The sequence below is a fragment of the Schistocerca americana genome, chromosome 5, assembly GCF_021461395.2.
Source record: "Schistocerca americana isolate TAMUIC-IGC-003095 chromosome 5, iqSchAmer2.1, whole genome shotgun sequence".
Taxonomy (NCBI): domain Eukaryota; kingdom Metazoa; phylum Arthropoda; class Insecta; order Orthoptera; family Acrididae; genus Schistocerca; species Schistocerca americana.
This window is the reverse complement of record NC_060123.1, coordinates 464,086,627-464,111,429: the sequence shown is the minus strand read 5'-3', so window position 1 is coordinate 464,111,429 and position 24,803 is coordinate 464,086,627. Positions and strand designations below refer to the sequence as shown.

Genomic DNA, 24,803 nt, shown 5'->3' with positions numbered 1-24,803 from the left:
GGTTTCTCTCTGTTTCTCCTTCCTCTCTGTGTGCTCTTGAAGGCCGATATTTGATGCGTAACAAGTGGCTATGTAACACCTAATTCCCAGCCCGGGGTCGTCAGGTAGCGTTCGCATGTACCCTATGGTACAGGGCAGGCCCGGGGATGAGTGATTGCGTGAGCTGTTACCTTCCTAGTTGCCAATTGGTCCTACTGTAAGGAGTTCGGAAGGTGTGAACAGTCACAGTGGGTGAGTGTACCTCTGAGGGAGGCCCCTAGTTGGGAGGAATGCACCATTGGAGACAATGACAATCAAGGGGAGATTTTTTTCACAATGAGCCAATCACAGTCTCAGTCTACGTTTACTAAACGTAAATGGAATGGCCCTAAAGATTCAAAGACTCTCCCAGCTGCATCTCAGTTTCTCAACACATCACATACCAAAGGAGGTCAGTTCCTTGCTACGGTTAATCCATTTATTATTCAGAAATGTGGTGATGCAATTTAAGGCCCTGCGAAGTTCTTCTCTCGCTTACCTAATGAGACTTTGCTTCTGAAGACAGATTGTAATTTTCAAGCCCAACAGCTGTTTACAGCTTCACTTCTCCACAGCTATCCATTTCATGTAAAGGTCCATTGAACACTGAATTGTTTGCGTTACACTTTGCTGCTTGATGGTCAGACCGAGAGAGAAATCCAAACCTACCTCTCTGATCAGGGCATCACTGTGATCCATCAGGTAATGAAAAAGGTTTATGCAACCGTAGTGCCTACATGCCCTCTTTTTCTCACTTGTAGTTGAGTAATGATTCCATAGAAGATCAAAGGCAGACTATGAAGTTGTTACAGTCCGACCGTACATTTCAAACCCAGTGTTTTGCTACCAGTGTATGTTGTGACCACACTTGTGTGTCCTGTCAAAACACAGCCATATGTATTACTTGGGTTGCTCAAGAGGGCAATTGCCAGCTTCCTTATCCCCATTGTATCAATTGTAAAGTTGACCACACTGCTTCACCCTAAAAGCCTTGCATTTTATCGTCTGGCACTTTTAGTACCATTCTTGCTACACCTTGTTCATGAAGAATATGGCCATCCAGACTTGTGACCTGCAGTTCAGCACTGCAGTTGTAAAATCACCTAGTATCACTGTAGCATCCCCATCTCCTTCTCCCACCACTGCACAACAAGCCAACAAATCTTGGCACCCTGGTGGTGAAATTACCAGCTACCCAAGCGGCAGGATGGAAAGGACTAAAGGAATAATGCCACATAGACTTTTTATGTCCCTCCTAACTGTCTGAATCTTCATCTGCCAACCATCAAGGCTCTGAGAAATTGTACAAAAACAACTGGTCTTCTCCTTCCCCAACTTGTATATACACTTCAAACGTGTCGCCGAGTGATACCCTCACCTGACCCACGCGCACCAACTACCGTTTTTCTACCCTGGAATCTAGGGAAAATGCCGACGCCTGTGTAGATTTCATGGGACAGGGTCCTCCAGCCTTTGCGCACTGTATCGGAGAGTCTTCAAAGGCTGGTACTGGGCAGCTGCCAAGGTGACTACCCTTCCTTCTACTTCTTGTAGACAGGAGTGGCATGTGCTTCTTTCCAAAAACTGGGCATGGCTTTTTGTTCGAGGGATCTGCAATAGATTATAGTTTGAAGAGAGGCTAACTCAGTCACAAATTCTCTAATCTGAAAGGGATTTTATCGGTCCCTGGAGCTTTGTTCAGTTTTAATAATTTCAGCTGTTTCTCAACCCTATGGATACTACTACTTATTTCATTCATCTTTTCAGTGGTATGAGGATTAAATTGGGACAGTTCTCCTGGGTTTTCCTTTGTAAAGGAACATTTGAAAATGGAATTAATTATTTAAGCTTTTGCTTTGCTACTTTCAATTTCAGTTCCTGTCTCGTTTGCTAGGGACTAGACATTACCTTTGGTGCTATTAACAGCCTTTACATAAGACCGGAGTTATTTTTTGTGTTCTGTGAAAGATCATTTAACAATATTCTGCCACAGTACTCATTGAAGCCACCACGCATTGCTTTCTTAACAGCCAAACACGTTTCATTCAGCATTTCTTTATCTGTAGCCCTATGCATAGTTTTGTAACTATTATGCAGTAATCTCTGTTTCTTTAAAAGTTTCCTTACAGTGACTATATGCCATGGAGGTTCCCTCCCATTATGAACTGTCATACTGGGTACATATCTGTCCAGTGTGTGGTCAACAATTCTTTTAAAGTTGAGCCATAGTTCCTGTACATGTTCCTGCCCTGTGTTGAAAGTTTCAAGTTCATTGAGATATGACACTATTGATTTTTTTATCTAGTTTATTGAATGTATATGTCTTTCTGCTCATTTTAGTTGTTCTTTGTACTTTGGTTATCATTTTTGCCATAACCACATCATAATCAGTGATACCAGTTTCAATGTGGCCATCCTCAAAGAGGTTATGTCTATTCATTGCCATTAGGTCCAATGTATTTCCATCGTGAGTGGGGTTCCTAACTATTTGTTCTAGATAGTTCTTTCCATCAATGACTATATTCTCCACCGATGATTAAAATATGGTTGGGGAATTTACATACAAATGAACTGAGATTTCCTCTAAAGTTTTCGATTACATCTGGAGATGAGTCTGGTGGGCGATAAGAGGATCCAGTTGTCATTTTATGCCCACCCCTAATACTGAGTTTTGCCCAAACAACCTCACAAGCAGCTTCAATTTCTATTCAAATCTCGGTGTGTCTAAGTTTCTTGTCTGCTGTGACAGATACACCACCTCCCTTTCCATTTGCCTATTCTTTTGATATACACTTAAATTTTCCCGAAAAATCTCACCAATATTAGTTTCAGGTAGTAACCAGCTTTCTGTACCTAGTATTATGCGAGCTTCACTGCTTATCATGAGAGCGTCAAACTCTGGCACTTTGCTGAGAATGCTTCGGCTGTTTACCATTAGGATTTTAGTACTCTCAGCTATGGGAGGCATCTCTTTTGATTCTACACTGACACACTGTGTGATCAAAAGTATCTGGACACCCCCAAAAACACATGTTTTTCATATTAGGTGCATTGTGCTGCCACCTACTGCCAGTTACTCCATATCAGCAACCTCAGTAGTCACTAGACACCTTGAGAGAGCAGAATGGGTGCTCTGCGGAACTCACAGACTTTGAACGTGGTCAGGTGATTGGGTGCCACTTGTCATACGTCTGTACGAGAGATTTCCACTCTCCTAAACATCCGTAGGTCCACTGTTTCCGATGTGAAAGTGAAGTGGAAACATGAAGGGACACCCACAGCACAAAAGTGTACAGGCTGACCTAGTCTGTTGACTAACGGAGACTGCCAACAGTTGAAGAGGGTCGTAATGCTTAGTAAGCAGACATCTATCCAGACCATCACACAGCAATTGCAAACTGCATCAGGATCCACTATGAGTACTATGACAGTTAAGTGGGAGGTGAGAAAACTTTGATTTCCTGGTTGAGCAGCTGCTCATAAGCCACACATCACACCGGTAAATGCCAAACGACACCTCGCTTGGTGTAAGGAGCATAAATGTAGGATGATTGAACAGTGGAAAAACATTGTGTGGAGTGACGAATCACAGTACACAATGTGGTGATCCGATGGCAGGGTGTGGGCATGGCATATGCCCAGTGAACATCATCTGCCGGTGTGTGTAGTGCCAACAGTAAAATTTGGAGGCGGTAGTGTTATGGTGTGGTCGTGTTTTTCAAGGAGGGGACTTGCACCCCTTTTTGATTTGCATGGCACTATCACAGCACAGGTCTTCATTAATGTTTTAAGCACCATCTTGCTTCCCACTGTTGAAGAGCAATTCGGGGATGGCGATTGCATCTTTCAACACTATCGAGCACCTGTTCATAATGCACGGCCTGTGGTGGAGTGGCTACAAGACAATAATATCCCTATAATGGACTGGACTGCATAGAGTCCTGACCTGAATCCTATAGAAAACCTCTGGGATGTTTTGGAACACCAACTTCATGCCATTCCTCACCGAAAGACATAGATACCTCTCCTCAGTGCAGCACTCCTTGAAGAATGGGCTGCCACTCTCCAAGAAACTTTCCAGCACCTGATTGAAGATATGCCTGTGAGAGTGGAAGCTGGCATCAAGGCTAAGAGTGGGCCAGCACCATATTCAATTCCAGCATTACCGATGGAGGGCACCAGGAACTTGTAAGTAATTTTCAGCCAGGTGTCCTGATAGTTTTGATCACATAGTGTACTTCTAGATTTCCTACAGCCATCATTATCTGGATTGGATGGAGAGTTGCCTAAACTAAAAAAACGATGTCACAAGGCCAGAATTGTGCACCATGGTTTAAGGCTCATGATAGGGCACTCAGGTTGATGTCTTGGTTGGCCACGCGGTATAGGTATGTGTTCTGAGGCGCCGTGTCACGGTTCGCACGGCTGCCCCCGTCGAAGGTTTGAGTCCCACCTCCCACCTCTCTCCCTCGGGCATGGGTGTGTGTTTGTTGTCCTTAGCGTAAGTTAGTTTAAGATAGATTAAGTAGTGTGTAAGCCCTCAGTACTTTGATCCCATAGTCCTTACCACAAAAAAATGTCTTGGCCATCAAATTTGGCTTATCTGAATCTGATGAAATGCAACTGGGATGCTATTGGATATCGTCTCCGCGCCTACAAACCAACCGCCCATAAATTATGGCCAGTGTTTGACCTGTGCATAGGCATGGGGTGCCATAAACCTCTGGAAACCTATCAAGTACTTGTCAAATCCACGGAAGCAGAGTCACTGCTGAATTGCATTCCAGAAGTGGATCAACCCACTTTTAAGTAGGTGGTCATAATGTTTTGGCTCATCAGTGTATATACCAAATAAATTAATAAGAGATGGTACAGAAAACAGTCAGAACACTATTGCAGAAACAATGAAAAAAGCATGTCAAATGTAAAAGAATGCAAAATCCTCAAGATTGGTGAAATTTTCCGGAAGCTTGAAATTTAGCACAAACTTCAAATTTAGCATAGTGTGAGATTTTTTAAAATGGTTTCCAAAATGAAGCTTGTCCGCAGCTCGTGGTCTAGTGGCTAGTGTTGCTGTCTCTGAACCATGGGCTCGCGGGTTCGATTCCCCGCCGGGTTGGGGATTTTTCTCTGCCCGGGGACTGGGTGTTTGTGCTCTCCTCCTCCTCCTCCTCCTCCTCCTCGTCATCATCATCATAATTTGTGACTGTGGCTAGATGACTGTGGAAAAAATTGGACTTTGTATGGGCGCTGATGACTGAGCAATTGAGAGCCCCACAAACCAAACATAATCACCATCATCATCAACAATGAAGCTCTGTCTTGAATTCTGGAAGAAAACCCAAAGAGATTCTGGCCATACCAGTACCCAGGAAATAAGAGTAGTCTGCTGAATTGCAGATACATATTTTGGTAAATAAACTATGCTCAAATATTATGAATTGCCTCGAAGAAAACAATTTATTGACAAATAACCAACATGGATTCAGAAAATATCATTCTTGTGAAACTCAACTAACTTTTTACTCTCACGAAGTACTGAGCACTCTTGATGGGGTGTCAAATTGATTCCATACTTTTTAGATTTCCAGAAGGCTTTTGACACTGTTCCTCACAAGCAACTTCTAATGAAATTGCGTGCCTATGTCTGCCATCTCAGTTATATGACTGGATTCGTGGTTTCTTGTCAGAAAGGTCACAGCTCGTAATAATCGACAGAAAGTCATCGAGCAAAACAGAAGTAATAATCTGGTGTTTCCTAAGGGTGTATTATAGGCCCTCTGTTGTCTCTGAAGTGCTTAAACAATTTAGGAGACAATCTAAGCAGCTCTGTTGGATTGTTTGCAGATGATACTGTCAATTATTGTTATCTGAAGTCATCAGACGATCAAAGTGAATTGCAAAATGACTTGGCCAATATATCTGTATAGTGCAAAAAGTGGTAGTTGACACCAAATTATGAAAAGTGTGAAGTCATTCACATGAGCACTTAAAAGAACCTGCTAAATTTCAGTTACACGATAAATCACACAAATCTAAAGGCTGAAACTCAATTAAATACTTTGTGATATCAATTATGAGTAATTTAAATTGGAATGATTATATAGATAATGTTGTGGGGGAGGGGGGGGGTGAGCAAACCAAAGACGGAAATTTATTGGCAGAATACTTAATGTAACAGGTCCACTAAAGAGACTGGTTACACTACACTTGTCCACCCTCATCTGCAGTATTGCTGTGTAGTGTGGAATCTGCATCAGATGGTACTGACGGAGGGCATTGAAAATATTCAAATAAGGGAAGCTTATTTTGTATTGTCCCAACAAAAGGGAGAGAGTACCATGGATCTGATGCATGAATCGGGGTGGCAGTCATTAAAACAAAGGCAATTTTTGCTGTGGCAGGTCCTTTTCATGAAATTTCAATCACTAACTTTCTCCTCAGAGTTTGTAAATATTTTGTTGGCACTCTCCCACATAGAGAGAAATGAACATCACAATAATATAAGAACAACTTGAGCCCGCACGGAAAGATTGAAGTGTTCATTTTTCCCATGCGCTGTTAGAGTGTGGAATAGTAGAAATGTAGCTTAAAGGTGGTTTGATGCGCACATTACCAGGCACCAAATTGTGAATTGCAAGGTAATGATGTTGACGTAGAAGTCCATACCAACAGCCTTCTCTTCCACAGTATTTTCTAATACTTGGTCATTTTCTGGCACTTCAACATTTAGTGCGTCTTTTTTTCCTTTTTTACATGTAATATCGAAAGTGAGCATCCTGCTTTCATGCAAGTAGTATTTAAAGAATTTGTAGGCCAGGAAATTTGGGTGTAACACTCATCAGATATTTGCAGTTTTCTTCTAGGATTATGTAACCCGCCTCTTTCTCTGGATTGTAAACAAAAAATACTTATTAAAAAAGGATAGGAACATCGAGAACTTTATTTGTATGATCATTTGAATGACAACAGATTTTGTGACAAACAAATAAAAAAACCGACCTAAAATGTCCAATACAGCAAGAAAAATAACATATGGGAACAAATACTGCCATTAATTTTATTTTTTTGTATGATTGCCCTTGCTTTTAGGATTATTTTGGAAGAAATATTTTGGTAATCATCCCATTCTTGTTATGTGATATTCAGTGTAATGCTGAACCACATTTTTTTACACAGTAAAATACAAAAAGGCTAGTATACGCTCTCCTCTTGCTTTGGTTGGTTTATTTAGTGGTATTAGGGAATTTTGTTTACAGCCCTTGTACTTCAATGTGTATGACCACCAAATTTCACACAGATTGGATGATAAACGAAAAAAATTGTTATTTGTTTTCAAAAAGTTTGCAAGTGTTGTTTGTGCCATCCGTGTTAAAAAATGTCAAAACTTTGAAATGCCAGAAAATGAAAATGGGGAGTTGGGGGGGGGGGGGGGGAAGAGAGAGAGAGAGAGAGAGAGAGAGAGAGAGAGAGAGAGAATATGCTAAAATTTGTGGTGGTTCCTTATTTTTGCAGGAAGAACAGATGAGCCACGTCTCGTTAAAATCTGAAACGGTGGGTGAGAAGATACTTCTTTCTTTTTTTAACATGCTGTGACTCTTTACTGTGGGCTTATTGTCGTTTTTGTTATTAAGGAAGCAGAATAAATGCAAAAATGCATTCTTTGTTAAAAATATACTAGATTCATTATTCAAGCATAGTGTTCAAAAATTGTGTTGTTGCCTTCTGTAATAATTGTTATAGACTCAAACTTGCTAAATGGTACATAAATTTTTAGTCATGACAGTTACTTTGTTCCTGATACTGTACATGACCCAAACTGATCTTTTGTTGTTATTTTACAGAGTTGTGTTCATTGAAATGGATTCTATGAAGAAATATTGGATTTCATGCATACAAAATGGCAATATAAATAGCATTGTCAAAGATGTTAAAGTAAGTCCATGTCTTCATTTATGTTCTAAACTAGATCTTATAGAATCTAAGTAAAAAACAGAAGCTTTGCATGTGAACTGAGAAAGATATGATCTATTTCTATTCAGAATACATGACTATCCCAAAAAAACATTAAAAGCCGTGTGAAATGCTTAAGTTTTTTGGAACAGCTAAGTTACTGGAAAAAGTAGGGACCAGGGGGAAAAATGTGCACTGTAATGGGTGCACTCATTAAATTCTTCAAACTGCATATCCTAATGGCTGCAGTTGATCTATTTAACATGTGGTCACTCCACATTAAAAGTTATCTTTTGCTGCATAAATACGCAATCAGAAATTGGTCCTGATTTATAAAATCAGAAGCATTGTTCAGGGGGCATAACTTGATGAGAACATCAGAGTAACCAGTGTAATGCAAAGAATACAGACAGTTAAGAAATATAAAGTCTCTATCAAAACTGGACACATTGTAGAATGATATATGCATCCGCTTTTGCAGCCATAGCTGTGGTTTCCTGAAAAATTTGTCCCATCTGTTGTGCTGCAAACCAAGACCATTCAGTCCTAAAAAATATGTAATTATTTAAAATTGTCCCCTGAATGTGTGTGTAATGAATCTGAAATGCCTGCACGTATACTGTGTATGGAATTTACTCTCTAAAATAAGTTGTTGGACTTGTTTGTAAGGGAATTAGCTCAATTTGTTTATCAAGGGGAAGCTGCGGCATGTTTGTTGGGTGTTTTAACCATATCTTTGGAACTTGAACAAAGTTATGCTGCTCCCTTATTTTTTTTGGAGGGGGGGGGGGAGGAGGATAAACTGTTCTTGTACTGACAACTGACCAATAGGGGATCTTAGCATAAACGTCTTAATTTTTTTATGTCGCTTCTCACTTGTTTATTTTCTGGTAATAGTTTGATATGTAAGCTGCACTGTGATTCAAACAGAGTCTACAAATTGTAGCTCCTCCTGTAATTGGCAGAGGAAGTCACTTCAAATGTTGGAGTAGAGCAGAGATGTACCACCTACAGTAGGACCAGGCCTAGCAAAGTAATGTGGTGATCAAACTTCGGGTTGAAAATACAAAGTAGATTTTCGGATTCATATTGGAAAAAAGAGGTGATAGCAGAGAGGGAATTAGTGCACTTGATGTAACTTTGTCTGACCTTGTGAAGCAGCAGAGCACATTGCGTTCTCCTGAGGAAATGCTCAATTTTTGAAAATGATTTTTTTTTTCTATTTTTGTTTGGGTTCCAATAGCATTCAATAAATTATTTTTACAATGAATGTGTGGACACATTGTTGTGATAATTCAGCTCTTTAACAACACTTTTTAAACAGGACAAAATTCTTATTAGATGAAAATAATGTGGAATTTTCTATTAAGAAAATCAATTATACATTCACATTTGTAAGTGCAAAAGCTATGTTAATTTACTTGAATGAATGGTAATTAACATAAACCATACAAAGCATAGAAGTTTGTTGTACCAAGAAACTGGGATGCTTATAACCTTAAATTGTACTGCGTACCTCATGAACATTGTCTTTCCTTATTCATCAAACTGAGATGAAATTGCAATGATCTCCTCTGTTTTGATGTTTTTATTCTTCCTTGGCTGTTCATATTTAACTTTTTTATTACTGTATGAAAGAGATACATAAAACTCAAATCGGAAGCAGAAAAATATGAAACTATGCCTAAGTCAGACAACTGTGTGTTCTGAGTAAGATGACAATCTGTGCTGAGAAAATGACAGAAGACAGTTGAGGTAGCTGTACTGTTCTGTGCACCAATCACGTAATTCGTCTATAGTACTGAATGAACAACTGCATTCCAGGCGCCAATGGTTCTTGAGTATTTTAAACGAAGTGTTGGACACATGGATTATATACATTACAGCCCCTGTCTCCATGTACCTTTATCCTTACTGCTTTTATTACTTTCTGTTACACAAAAATATTTGCACTTGTACTTAGGGGTTTTTGTGTTTTGTTACATATATGGTAATGTAGTTCCATTTTTAAGGTACTCTGTTGTGTCTCACCTCTATGCAACATATATTTTGAGACACTAAATGTGATGTAATGACTTGCCTGTTGTTTTTATGTTAAGGACTCAACCAGCATCATTGGGAGGACAGTTAATAACAACTGCCAATTTGTTTTTTACTGTTTTTATGTTATTCAGGATACAAAATTTTTATATATTACATCATTTCTTTTAATCTTGTTTCTACCATGTAGATTTGGCTTTGTTTGTGACCTTAGTGATTTACTGATTCCTATGTGAACAGCTGTATTTTAGTGTTTCCTATGGTAGCGTGTCTCAGCTACTGTGTTGTGGAAATACTATGACATCAAACACGATGTAATTATGAATCCAGTATTTTAATTCCTTAGACAAATGGAAGTATGTTATGTGGTTTATTTTTTTGAAGATTGCATAAGAAACATGTACCAGGTAGTAAGCCTGTGCCCACAGTTCTTTGTAGGATAATAAGTACTTCATGCTTACGTTCTCCTACAATTCCATGGATCACTGGTTATGTTCTCTTCCAATTGGGATGTATTTTTCCCTCTTCTCCTATTGGTGTATATTTTGTAGGGTTTGTGGTGGGTCTTATACCAGCACTAGCGGGAAGTTGCGTCCCTGGCCGATATAACTCGGCAGTATTTTGCCAACCCTAATACACTGCTGGATGAAAGTAGTATTACCTTTATCCTCTCTTCTCAGAGTAGTTGTTGAGTGGTCTGGATCCTTCCGTGCCACCTTCCTGTCGATCCAAATGTGGTGAAGATTCCTGGAATGCTTCCGCAAGTTCTCTCCACTGCACTAATAAGTAAATAGTCACACTTCTCAGAAACAGGGATATATTTTGCTCAACATTTTCACTATTTCTTTTAACAACACAACAAACAATTGCTACGGTAATACCACTCTGTTGAGAGTACATTAAAAAACGTCTGTACATGTGTACTTTAGGACCTGAGGGAGCAAACAAATCACAGATAAAAAGCTACTGATGTTCAAATGTTCATTATGCTCTTGTTGGTGTGTCGTTTTCTCCACGGCTCTCGTATTCAGGCACTTGCTGTACCATGGCCCAAATGACTCCTAGACAACCAGTGGTTGCAATACCATTTTTACTGGTCCCCTTCTCGTCGGCTCCACCACTGCTCCACATTCACTGCATAGAAGAAAGGAAAACACACAGTTTCCCTTTCCCACTAAATTTATCCTTATTCAACTTACTCATGTACATATCCTGCCACTCAGACAAGAGAACCTTGTGCTTAAGTCTCTAGTTACATACACATTCTTGTTAACAACTCTATTGTTATTATCCTACTCTTACATCATAATTCTGCCTTTACATAATCTCTCCAACGTAACTTTTTATAATTGTTAATGATCACTCATGACTATGTCCACTTAAATACTTAACTGCTTTGTTCCTGTTTGGCAGATTCATTCATTTTCTTCATACTTGTAATATTACTTTTCATATCTTATTACTTTCTCTAATACTATATCTACTTTTCTAGATCACCCGAAGTATCTGAGGAACATGCATTGTAATACAAACACATTATTTGTCATTAATGTTCTTAAGTTCCTTTTAATTTGTGATCCTCTTGACCTCATAAGCAATAAACCATTTTTGTTTTTTGATTTAAGATAATTTTACAATCTATCTGCTGGATACTTGTGAGACTTTTATTCTGATACACTTGGACATCATAATATTATTTGTCTTTAAATAGGTAAAGCAATATTAACCTTCATTACATAGATGGCTTATCTTTTGTTATTATACTGGTTATAAACTTTCTGAGTTTCCATTGTATAGACATCTAAGTATTCTTGTTGTAGAGAACTTCTTTAATATCCCAACTTCCAAGAGTGCGGACTTGTATTGCAAAGCCTTTGCGCACAATAATGTGGAGGTGTAAATTGTCTCCACCACTGCACTCAGACCCTTCTACCTCTCTACTATAAACCATTTGGAAAAACCTCTTGTTATTTATTACCAATTTCAAGTATAATATATGGATTATCCTTTCAACAGAACTTATCCTCCCTTCCACCAAAGACCACTTCTGCGTCTTAGTACAGTAAAATATATCTGTTTCATTCAGTGTGGTAGTGTCCTATATTAATTCTAATTCTACTGTGGGTACAGGTCAATCCCATTCTTGGTGCCCCTGCCCGCACAGTATAGGTCAGCCTTTCTTAGGTCCACCTATCTACCTTTTATTCATCATTCCTAATTAGAGAGTACAATCTACATTTCAGATATATTTATATCTTCCATTACTTTTTCATTTACTTTCTCCCATATTACTATGAGGTTCCCTTTTGATTTCCATGTCTGCACTCTATTTCAGGTGTTAAGTCTTTTGCGTACTACCTTCTCCATATTTTAACCCATCTATTGATAACACTACATGTTCTTAATTGCACTCTATTCTTTCTTTTGTTCTCTCTTTTCTGAAAACCCAAGCTCCAGCTAGATTACCAATTCAAAAACTTACTGTTTCTACTGCCGTCTTCTGTTAATCAATTTTCTGTACCTGCACCCTGTCTTCCTATTTGTGATTCTATTATTATAGTCACATCAAATACTATTTAGTACTTAGTTGCTTGTCCTCTCTCCCCTCCTAATTTATGACATGACTAAATACACACACACACACACACACACACACACACACACACACAAAGTTAGCTGTTGGATTATATTTCTTTAGTTTGTCGGCATTATATAAACCTTTCTCCTGACCAGTATGTGGGTCAATTAAATAGTATGCTTTCGGGTGTGGACAATCCACGATCTTAAATGGTCCTGCATATTTCGGAAAAATTTCTGTATTTCCTTTTTAAGATTTGAACATGATATTCTTCTTTTACCAACACAAGCTCGTTTATTTCAAATGTTCGGTTTATTGCTGACGTATTATAATTTTGTAATCTTTTATTAGCTGATCTATGCAATTGATTTTCTACTATTTTGTCTAAGTTAGCACTTTCTTCCTGTTTTACCTCTGGCCACTTGAAGAATTTTAATAGTGGTTCCCCTATAAATTTTTTTCGTAATATTTCTGCGGGAGACAATCCCGTAGACAAATGGGGTAGTTCATTCAAAACATTTGAAATTCTGGCACTAATTTTGCCCAAGTTGTATGTCTTGTGAACAGTAAGTTTTACAAACCATTATCTGTTAATAATCCTTTAGGTTTTCTACCTCTACAAAATATTTGTGCATACAGTTTATAATTGTCTCTGTATTTGCTTGTTTAATTGGGTATAATGTAATATATTTGGACCAACACACTAATAGAACGTAAATATATCTGACACCTCCTTGACTTGATGGTAATGGTCCATAAAAATCCGAAGCTGTTAAATCATGTAAAGCTCTAGGTATTGTAGGATACATTTTGTAATGTGTTACTTTATTATTTTCCTTCACCTTTTGACAGACTTGACATGTCCGTAGTAATCTAACAACTTTCTTACCTAGGTGTTTAAATTGGTAAAACTTTATCATATGTTTTATACAATTCATTATTCCAAAATGCACATAACCTTTATGTATAAAGAAAGTTAAATCATTTTGTGCTCACTCAGATACACATAATTTCCAATATGATGTATTTGTATTCTCTCTCCAAAACCGCACTTGATTGATCACTGTCCAAAGTTCGTCTTCTGTGGGCAGTAACTTGTTTTTCTCATACTTTAACATTTTAAGATTTAACTCTTCTTCGTCTTTCATTCCTTGCCTGATTTTACTAGCTAACACATGTACTTCATCTTTCGTATAGCTTATTTTCATAAAATTTATATTAAAAATCATTCCTGGTCCAGTAGTTCTTTGAGAATTACTCATTCCTAATGGAAATCATGATAAAGCATCTGGTATGCAATTTAATGTTCCCTTGATGTATATTATTTGTATCCGAAACTGTTGTAAAAACAATACCCACCTCATGGGCCTCCTATGTAATAAATGACTTTCCATTACGAATATCAATGCTTGGTGAGCTGTATAAATAATGATGTCTGAACTCCAAATCAGTGTTTCAAATTCACTGGACTCGCATTCGGGAGGACGGCGGTTCAATCCCGTCTCCAGCCATCCTGATTTAGGTTTTCCGTGATTTCCCTAAATCGTTTCAGGCAAATGCCGGGATGGTTCCTTTGAAAGGGCACGGCCGATTTCCTTCCCAATCCTTCCCTAACCCGAGCTTGCGCTCCGTCTCTAATGACCTCGTTGTCGACAGGACGTTAAATACTAACCACCACCACCAGTGTTTCAAATTTCTTTAAGCTCCATACCACCGCAAGTAATTCTTTCTCCGTTGCTGTATAATTCAGCTCATTTTTGTCTAGGCTGCGACTAGTGAAAGCAATGGTTTTACATTCTCCCTCTTCTGGGTCCCATTTCCCTTGAAGTACGTCTGCTGCTATACCATATTATGATGCATCTTTTGCGATGTCAAATGGTTCACGAAGACTGGGATGGTTTAAAATAGGAGCATTGACTGCATTTTCATCCCATATCCAATTTGCCTTTTGCTTTAATAGCGATAGTAGATGTGGATTATTCATGGCTTGTCCTTGTATATACCGTCTATAAAATCCCACTAATCCTAAAAAGGAACATAACTGTTTCACATTCTGTGTATGTGGACAGTCTTTAATCGCTCTGATGCGTTTTGGGATCTGGCTTAATTCCTCTTATTCCTATGAGATGTCCCAAGAATTTTAGTTCTTCTTGCCCAAAATGCGATTTAGTGAGCTTAATACTTATTCCCTTGGTATAGAATTTCCCTAGTGCTCTTGCAAGTAAATCACAATGTTCCTCCCAGGTTTCTGAAACAATCGGTATATCATCTACATAAATCAATAGCTCTTGTAACAACATTCTCCCTAATGCTTGATCTAATGCCCTTATAAACACTGATACTGATATGTTTATCTGAAATGGTAAAACTTTAAACTGGTATGACTTTCTGTCATATAAGAATTCAGTATAAGGTCTAGATTCTTTAGCTAATTTCACCTGACAGAACCCAGCCATCAGGTCCACGCAACTAAGATAATTAGCTTTCGCATAACGAGCAAGTAGTTCGTCTGTGCATATGGGACGATCTCTCTCCAGTTCAATGTGACGATTTAAGGTTCTCGCATCTAGTACTAGGTGCACACCTCCTATTGCCTTTCTGATGACTAACAGTGGATTGTTATATATGCCTGTACTTCTTTCTATAACATTATTATCTAACATTTTACATTTCTTCCTGTACTTCCTGTTTTACTTTGATAGGTACAGGGTAAGGTCTACAGAAAAAAGGTTTCTTGCTTCTGATCTGAAAACTACACACACAATCTCCTATATACCCTGGTTTGTCTATAAATACATCTGAGTATCTGCATATTATTTCATATAGCTCTTCCTTTTAAGTAAGGGTTAACAGTTTCTGATTCATAATTCTTTGCATACAAATCAGCTTTATTTGCAGTTTATTGTAGATTACTTACATCCTTCTCCATTGAACTCATATTCGCTATTAACCGTAAATTATTACTCCCATTTAGTCCTTGACATCGATCTGTCTTAAACAATATCTCTCTATTATAGTTCTCTAGGATGCTCTGGAAAGAACCACTCTGAAAGTCTATTACCACTGCATATTTCATTAACCAATCTACCCCTAGTAATACTTGCATATTTATTTTAGGGACTATTAATATGGTTTGTTCGAACACCAGATGATCTATTTCAAATGTAATCCTTGTGTTCCATTTCACTACATTGCTCTTAGTACCTGTAATACCTACAATATGTACTCCCGTAACTGGCAACTTACGAAATTCCTTTATTCTTCCACTTAATAGCCATTCATCCGAAATTATTGATACTTCGCTTCCTGAATCAATGTAAATTTCCACTCCTTTGTTTCCTATCCTTCAGATTACAATTGGTTTGCATTGCAATTTTTCTAAATTTTCCTCTTCCGCTAATAACCAATCGTTAATAGGTGATATTTTACTATAAGCGATTATTTTACTTATGTATGGGCTGAGTATTGTTCTGTGAGATCCTGGATGGGCCGAGTATTGTTCTGTGAAATCCTGGGATTCTGGCACTTGACCCAGGATTGTTCTCGTTTTCCGTCACTATGACCAGATACCAGCTGGAACTTACTTCAACAATACGCTGATTTGCCCCTGTGTCATTATTTTGTGGCATATTTATTTGTTGGTTTTGAGGTGTAAACACCTGCGAGTTGATGTTATCAGTCTGAACCCCTCTAGGGTTATTGTGATTTAGACCATTATCCCTGCTGTGAACAGTTCCATTACTGCTTACTCCATAATAATTGGAGTCCTTTGTCTGCGGTAAGGAATTAGGAAAGGATTTGTTATCCATATTCCCCATATTTCGGTCATTCACTAAATAATTTTCATTTCTTTCAGTATTCAGTGTGTCTAAACCTTCAGTAAACGTTAATATCTCATCGTAGCTTCCCACCTTCTATACAATATTCCTGGTATATGGTAAATGTCTAATGAGTACTTTTACTAAGTGCATTTCATCTGTTGGATCATCTAAGTACTTTCTCAAATGCCATTCTCTGTACTTTTTATATGTGCCCCATGAATTATTGTATGGGGTAGGGTCTAATAACTTTAAGATTAAGTTTTCCTGACTGCTTGAAGACTACTACTTCCTCTTAAAGCTTTCCTCAAAATCTTTCCAAGACACAAATTCTTCTGCATGGGCATTTACCCATTCCGCTGCGTCTCCCATTAAATATCCTAATGTGAAATCTATTTTCTTTAAATCATTCCAATTTTTAAGTAAAGATTTGGCGAACACTCATAAAAAATAAATTGGGTATACATTACCGTCTGTTTTATACTTTAGAAATTGCATTGCTAAATTAAACCCATTATCTATAGATAAACCCTTTATTACATCTTTAGTTACTCCTGTCATAGTTTCAGATTTATTATTTTCTAATTCCTTTTTATTATCGTCCATTGCTTTCCATATTCTATCAAGTTCTTTTTTACTGTTAATTGTTGCTTTCCCAGAAGTGATTTTGTCATTATTTATTTCTGTTTTGTCTTTTACTTTTTCTACGAATAACTAACCGTTTTTCCAAATGTTTTATAGCAGCAGATGTCCCTGTAACAGCGTTTTCCTCTATGGACATGATACACTTATTTGTGTCTGAAATACTAGCTCGTACCGCTTGAAATCGGGAATTCACATTATCTACATAGCCCATCCACTGTCGGATTGTTAATGTATGTACACTTTCCTGTAAATGATCTGTTACCACTTGTTTAGGTACTTTTTGCACCTCTATTGGCACTGATTCTTGTAATTCATTTACTCTAGAATTTATTTCCAGTATTTTAATGTTTTGATCATAAATTTGTGCGTTAAAGTTAGATTCTAAGTTAGCTTTAACCTCTTGTATTTTATGGTTGAGTATGTCATCGATTGATTCGGTAACTTGTTCCTTAATGGACTCACCTAATTCTACTTGTTCCGCTCTCCGTCCTTCCCTATCCTTCTCTGCTTGTTCTTTAATTATACCTTCTAGTATCGATCTTAACTCCTCGTTTTGCATTGCCATCTTCCTTGTGATTGGCATACACTATTCATTACCAATCGACAATATTAATATTGAACCCTATACTCACAGATATGTCTCCACTTCTTTAAATGTTACGGCTCTCACTTTTGTGGAACTGTGAACTGCTGCGGTTGTAGAACATCAGAAGCCGGTGCTGAAGTTGAAGCCGATGTCTGCTCCTGTGCTGCGCACTGCCACTGGCCGGACAATACAGCACCCCATACTTCCGTAACTGCTCGTCGCTATGTGTTGATAACTCCCGCTGGATCAATGTCTGCCGTGTGCGTTATCCCGTTGAAACAATTTTGTTAAGTTTTGAACTAATTCTGTGCACTCAATGCTTGTAATATGGGTGCACTTTCTGCTGCCACTGTCTTCTTCTTCTTCTCCTCTCTCTCTCTCTCTCTCTCTCTCTCCCTCTCCCTCTCTCTCTCTCTCTCTCTCCCTCTCCCTCTCTCTCTCTCTCTCTCTCTCTCTCTCTCTCTCTCTCTCTCTCTCTCTCTCTCTCTCTCCCTCTCTCTCTCTCTCTCTCTCTCTCTCTCTCTCTCTCCCCCTCTCTCTCTCTCTCTCCCCCCCCCCCCCCCCCCCAACAGTAAATTGTAGTTTCATTTGTTATGTGTTTACTAATCTTTCTCAAACAATTTGTTCAAAAGAGGCTCTGAATTATTTTTGATTTCTTGTTACGTGTATTATAAGGCACTGTTGTTGATTGCTGGTTGCCAGGGGCAACTTCTCAATCTTTTATTCTTTGGAGTCGTAATTCTGACTCAAATCAATTTTCTGCACTTACTTACTGGTGCATTCTCCGTTTGCGTTTTCCAGGGTTGCCACATGGGGTATAATTTTCTCTCTTCTCCTGCTATTGTATATTTTGTAGGGTTAGTGGTGAGTCTTATACCAGCACTAGCGGGAAGTTGCGTCCCTGGCCGATATCACTGGGCAATATTTTGCCGACTCTAATACACTACCAGATGAATGTAGTGTAACCTTTATTCTCTCTTCTCAGAGTAGTTGTTCGGTTGTCCGGATCCTTCTGTGCCACCTCCCTGTCGATCCAACTGTGGTGAAGATTTCTGGAATGCTTCCACAAGTTCTCTCTACTGTGCTACTAAATAAATAGCCACGCTTCTTACAAACAGGTATATTTTGCCCAAATTTTCACTATTGCTTTTAACAACACAACAAACAATTGCTACGGTGATACCACAGTTTCCCTTTCCCATTACATTTATCCTTATTTAACTTATTCACGAGCGTCTCTTGTCGACGGTTTCCCAATGGTGTGTTGAAATGTTTACAAATGTTCCGAAACTATATACAATCCAGTTTGCATAAATTCTTGCATGCTTGTATTGTTATCATAAAGCTCTCATTTTTAGACTTCCATGTAGTATCTTCATACTGTGTAGCTCTTACAGATATTTTAATTTTTTTTTTTTTTTTTTTTTTTTTTTTTTTTTTTTTTTTTTTTTTTTTTTTTTTTTTTAATTTTGTGATTATCTGTACATGTTATGACTGACATATGATGATAATTGTCTTTGATTGAATACATATATATTTCGCAATGGTATTTAAATTTCTGTCATTGTGAATAACGTATAGTATTTCGCTTTGCTATATGATGCTGAGGGCTCCACCTTAGGCAGACTACTTCCCCGTATCGGCAGATTTTGCGATTGATTGACTTTAGCAGGGAAGCTAAAACAGCTTTGGTCTAACCCGCCACTGCCCATGCTGAAACAGAGTTTATTGTGCGCTATAGTGCAAAGAGTCCCTTTACCAGTTCTTCGTTAGACACAATTTCTTCATGTGTAGTTGTCCCGAAAATTCTGTGTCTGTTGCTCTGCAATGCATTGCATTCGAAGATTAGGTGTGATGCAGTTTCTTCACTCTTATCACAGATCCTACATTTAGGGGCTTATTCTGTTATACCCATTACATGTAGGTGTTTTTTTAATTCCCATGGCTGGTCATTAGGCCAACCATGAGTTCAACCTCTTTCCTGTTCAAGCCCAGGATTACAGAGCTTCTACTAAAACACGGCTTTGGCATCATTGCCTTACCGTGGTTTTGTTTATACACCTTGGTCCAGTATTCTACGTGCTGTCTTCTGAGCCAGTTCCATAGTTCTAGTCTCATCATAGCCTTTGTGATTGTCAGGACAGGTTCCAGTCCAATGAATGGAGTCTTTGCCCCCATCCTGGCCAATCTGGTGGCTTGTTCATTGCCACCGATCCCTGAGTGGCCAGCGACCCACTCTGGGTGTACCCTATTGCTTCCCCCTAGCTTCACCAGAACCCTGTGACATTCTGTAACAATCTTAGATCTTGTTCAGGAGCTGCCAATGATTTCAGGACTGCCTAGCTGTCTGAATAGTGTAGATGCTACGTTTCTAGTAGCACCTACACACATTCTCCTTCACACACGGCATGATTGCAGTGATTTCAGCTTGGAATACTGAGGCCAGTTTTCAAAGAAAGATGATTTCCTCCAGTCTTGGCTGAAACCCGTACACCTTGGCCCCAGCACCTTGGTCTGATTTTTGACCCATCAGTGAACCAGATAATGTCCCCCGTACTGTGTCGAACTGTTTTTCCCCCACTGCTCCCTGCTTCCAGTTGTTATACTGTAAGGCTTGTTGAAGCAGTTGGGAGTTATTGTATAGTTGGCTACCTTTTCCCAAACCATTTCTATACTTACCTCACTCACTATTTTAATGCATGAATCTGGATATCCCAATGAGATCCAGTTTTTACCAATTTGGAGTCCATGTACACCAGCTGCTGTCTCCATCTTGATCCAGAGGTGTAGTGGAGGTATGTCCATTAGACTACCTTCTTCCACCACACTGTGGCCCCATAGGAGGTCCTAGGTCTGACCACCATGGTGTATATCCAATACATACCTCTGGGGCAACCCCAGTTTTTGCCACAAGCTCTTCTGGTACTCACTAGAATACCTTTCATCTTGGTGGAGATGCTCTTAATGTGGGAGGTCCATGTTAGTTTCTCATCTAAGGTTACCCCTAGATCTTTCAGTATTCCCTTCACAGGTAGAGTTTCATTGAAAAGCTTTAAATTTCAACTTGAGTGTTGGATATGTTTCTTTGTGAATGCTACCACAACAGTCTTCTTAGGATTAACCCTTAGACCCTGTTTCCTGCACCAATCTTACACAGTGTCCAGCGCACCTTGTGCCATATTTCTGACTGTTCCAGTAAATTTGCCAAGTATTACATTGTGTGGACTTACATAGTTCCTCAGTGAGTTAGTTCACCACTACATTCCACAATAAAGGGGACAAAACTCCTCCTTGTGGACAATCTCTAGTGGTGTTAATTACCATCTTTTCTTTCATCATGGTGGCCTCTACCCTCCTTCCACTAAGCATGGCCCTAGTCCACCTACATACAGTGCTCCCTAGGTCATGTACCTCTCCTGCCCTAACCATGGAATTGAAGGTTGTGTCACTAAACGCCCCCTCAGTGTCCAGGAGGATGCAGAGAGCTATTTCCTGAAACTGGAGTGCATTCTCCACCTGAGTCATTCCATGTCAAATCAACACACTTTAAATAAAAATTTTACCTCACCCTCTTAGATTTGCTGAAAATTGGTATACTTATAGTGGGTGCTGAAACTATGAAAAATACCAAATTTCAATTTTTTAACCTCAAACCATTCCTGAAATATGGTCATGTAAACTTTTCAAAAACTGGCCAAAAATGTGTGAACGGACTTTTTTAAATTGCCCTAGGAGCTGCCCTAATTGAGCTAGAGAACTGGGAAAGGTGTCATTTTGCAGCATTTTTTCATGCTCTTTCCAGTGATAGACAAAAAATATAGCTTCTAATTAATAACCTTTTTCAAAATGGTAATTAATATTTTGATTTCATTTTTTTACAAAAAGTACATAATTGAAAATTTTCAAAATATTTCCATAACTACTTCATACTGTTGTAAATCACATGGCAAAATATAAATGTGGGATGATGATGGGTTCATTGTTAAAAAAAAAAAATTATTCCGGACTCTTGTTTTTCGCTAGTTTGACCAAACTGACCTTTAAGGTAGTACGTCAGTAGAGGACCGTATACATAGGGCTTGATGTCTGTATAGTAATTCAGAGACTGGAGCCATTGTTGAGATGCTGATGTCTGCATTGTTACCCTCTAAGGCTTTGTGTGCCTACAGCATTATTGTGCACTGTGGTTTTAGTGCAAATCAATTGTTACCTCTGTGTTGACCAGTCTGTATCTATTATATTTAATAGTTGATTTTCAAGTAAATCTATACGTTGAAGGACAGTTTATAAGTGGTTTTTGTATAAATATGGAACCAAGTAAAAAGTACAGTGCTGTAGGAGTGCAGTGTTGTAATCCATTGAAGAAGTCAAATCATTTTATTAGAGACAGAAAAAAAAACTGAGAAATGTCACAACATGGATGCCCAAATTATTTCCTCAAATACCAAGTGGTGCCAAGATTTGTGATAAATGTAGGAAAGATGTAACCAAATTGAAAAATACACCAGAGCCCATCAGTGATGAAAGTGTTGAAGAAGAATCTTCAGGATCAGAGATAATCATCCAACGGCAGTAGCTGTTAAAACATTTAACACAACATTTCAAGAATTAGGTGAGTCCCCAATTGACAAGAGAAAACTAACATCTAGGCATTACGCCAAATCAAAAGTGAAGAAAATCTCATCAATGACACGTAAACTTTTTGTTGCTCCTGAAACTTCGTCAGATACTGATACTGATGAATCCGTTCTTGAAAATCTTAAAAGAATCTTTAAAAATTCTGTAAGTAGAGCAAAAAAAACTAATGATTCTTACAAGTTTACCTGAAAAGTGGAATGTCAGGAAAATAATGAGGGAATTTAATGCTCCTACTTCCATTGTTCGGCAGTCCAAAAAAATTTTGAAAGAGAAAGGATTCATGGAAGGTCCAAACCCAAAACCAGGGAAGTGTTTACCAACAGAAACTGTCAAAACTGTACATTCATTTTATGAAAATGATGAAGTTAGCAGGGCAATGCCAGGTAGTAAAGATTGTGTGACAATTAAAGAAACAAGTGGAAATAAGTGTGTAACCTTAAAGAAGCTTACAAGCATTTTAAAGACAAGTTTCCTAACATAAAAATAGGTTTCTCGAAATTTGCTTAGTTGAGACCAAAACACTGTGTATTAGCTGGCCGGAGTGGCACACACACTGTCTGCGTGTGCACATCTCACCAAAACATAAAATTAATGATAGAAAATGCCAAACTAAATGCAGTAACAAACAGCAGCTTAAACAATTATAAGCAGTGCATTGCAAAAATGCTTTGCAACCCATCATCAGTTGATTGCAACATGGGAAACTGTGAATACTGCCCTGGAGAAACTGTCATACGTAAAATTTTAAGACTCTTTTCATGAAAACTTAATTGAACAAGTTCAGTTCCGACAGTGGATGTCAGTTGACCGATGTAATAATCTGGAAATTGTTCAGAAAACTTCTTAAGAATTCATAGATTTATTTTGTAGTAAGATATCGACTTTGATTCGGCATGACTTCATTGCCAAGCAACAACGAACATTCCTTAACTCCACAAGAGAAAACCTTATGGAATCTGAATTTGTTGTCATATGTGATTTTTCAGAAAATTATAGTATAGTTCTACAGGATGAAGCTCAGAGTTTCCACTGGACAAGACAACAGATTACCATTCATCCTTTTCTTATATATTGCAAACAGGAAGACAAAATTAAGCATATGAGCTTTGTCATTGTTTCTGATTGCCTGGAGCACAATACAACTGCGGTTTACACCTTTCAAAAGAAGCTAATTTCATATCTAACAAATAAATTACAAAAGATTCCAAAAAAGATATACTATTATTCTGAAGGTTCTGCCGCTCAGTATAAAAATAAGAAAAACTTCCTGAACCTTTGCCTTCATGAGGAAGACTTCAACATAAAAGCTGAGTGGCACTTTTCAGCCACAGCACATGGGAAAGGGCCTTGTGATGGAGTAGGGGGTTCAGTAAAGAGACTGGCAGCTCGTGCAAGTTTGCAAAGGCCGTACCAAAATTAGATCCAAACCACAAGAGATCTATTTGATTGGGCAGTGGATAATATCACAAATGTTGATTTTGCATATTCCACTCAAGAAGACTACGCTGCTTTAGAAATATTCGTAAAAAGCCGATTTGAAGAGGCATTGATAATCAAAGGAACACAGCAATTTCACACTTTCATTCCCAACACTACATCAAAATTAATAGTCAAATACTTCTCAGGTGATATGCAGAGTTGGCAGAGGGAAAGAACTACATCACCAGACAAACTGAAGTTACAAGATGTATCTGGCTATGTCACCACTGTATATGGCAGAAACTGGTGGCTTGGCTACATTTTAGAAAAAAACCAAGAACTTGATGAAGTGAAAATAACTTTTCTTCATCCATGTGGACCAGCTAAGTCATTCTCTTCTCCTGCACATGCAGATGTCCTGTGGTTGTCAGTTGTGGATGTTCTCACAAAAGTGAATTCATTTACTCCGACAGGGAGAACATACATTCTTAATGAAAGTGATGTAAATCAAACCCAGTCAGCTTTATTAAAATGTAATATGTGAAGTTCCAAGACAATTTATTGGGAAACTGCTTTCAATTCAAAACTTAATTTTTGCCTCAGGTTAGTGTTAATGTATATTTTATAGAAAGTTGTTTCAAAATTTTTGTTAGTACCTATTGTGCTAAATTTAGCTATGTACAGATACCTGTTACTCAAAAACAAGCATTACATATTTAATTTGTGTAATAGTTCAATTTCAAACATCATGGACCAGAACTATTATATAAATACTTGTACTTATTCATACTTTTTCAGTTTGTAGTTAAATGCTCAATTTCTTGTTTTTGTTATATTGGTTAATATACTGTTAGTGAAGTTGTATGAAATTAAAATAAGCAATCAACTTAATTATGAAATATGCTGATTAGTTTTGGTATAATAAGGTGATGTTTTGATGTTTCTAGTACTTTTTTTTTACTTACTTTTCAGTATATTTTAAAGAAATTCCTGTTTGTTAAAGGTCAATTTGGTCAAACTAGGGCCGTTAGTGAAAAACAAGAGTCCGTAATAATTTTTTTTAGCAATGAACCCATTATCCCACATTTATATTTTGCCATGTGATTTA

General features: G+C 38.1%; 1 protein-coding gene across 1 annotated transcript in view; it reads left to right on the top strand.

Moving 5' to 3' along the window:
- Nucleotides 1-24,803, top strand: part of LOC124615904 — a 295,777-nt gene that overhangs the window by 29,232 nt on the left and 241,742 nt on the right. The window contains exon 2 of the mRNA XM_047144080.1: nucleotides 7,863-7,953. Coding sequence (XP_047000036.1) covers nucleotides 7,879-7,953 — 75 coding nt within the window. The 5' untranslated portion in view covers nucleotides 7,863-7,878. The remainder of the gene's footprint in view (nucleotides 1-7,862; nucleotides 7,954-24,803) is intronic.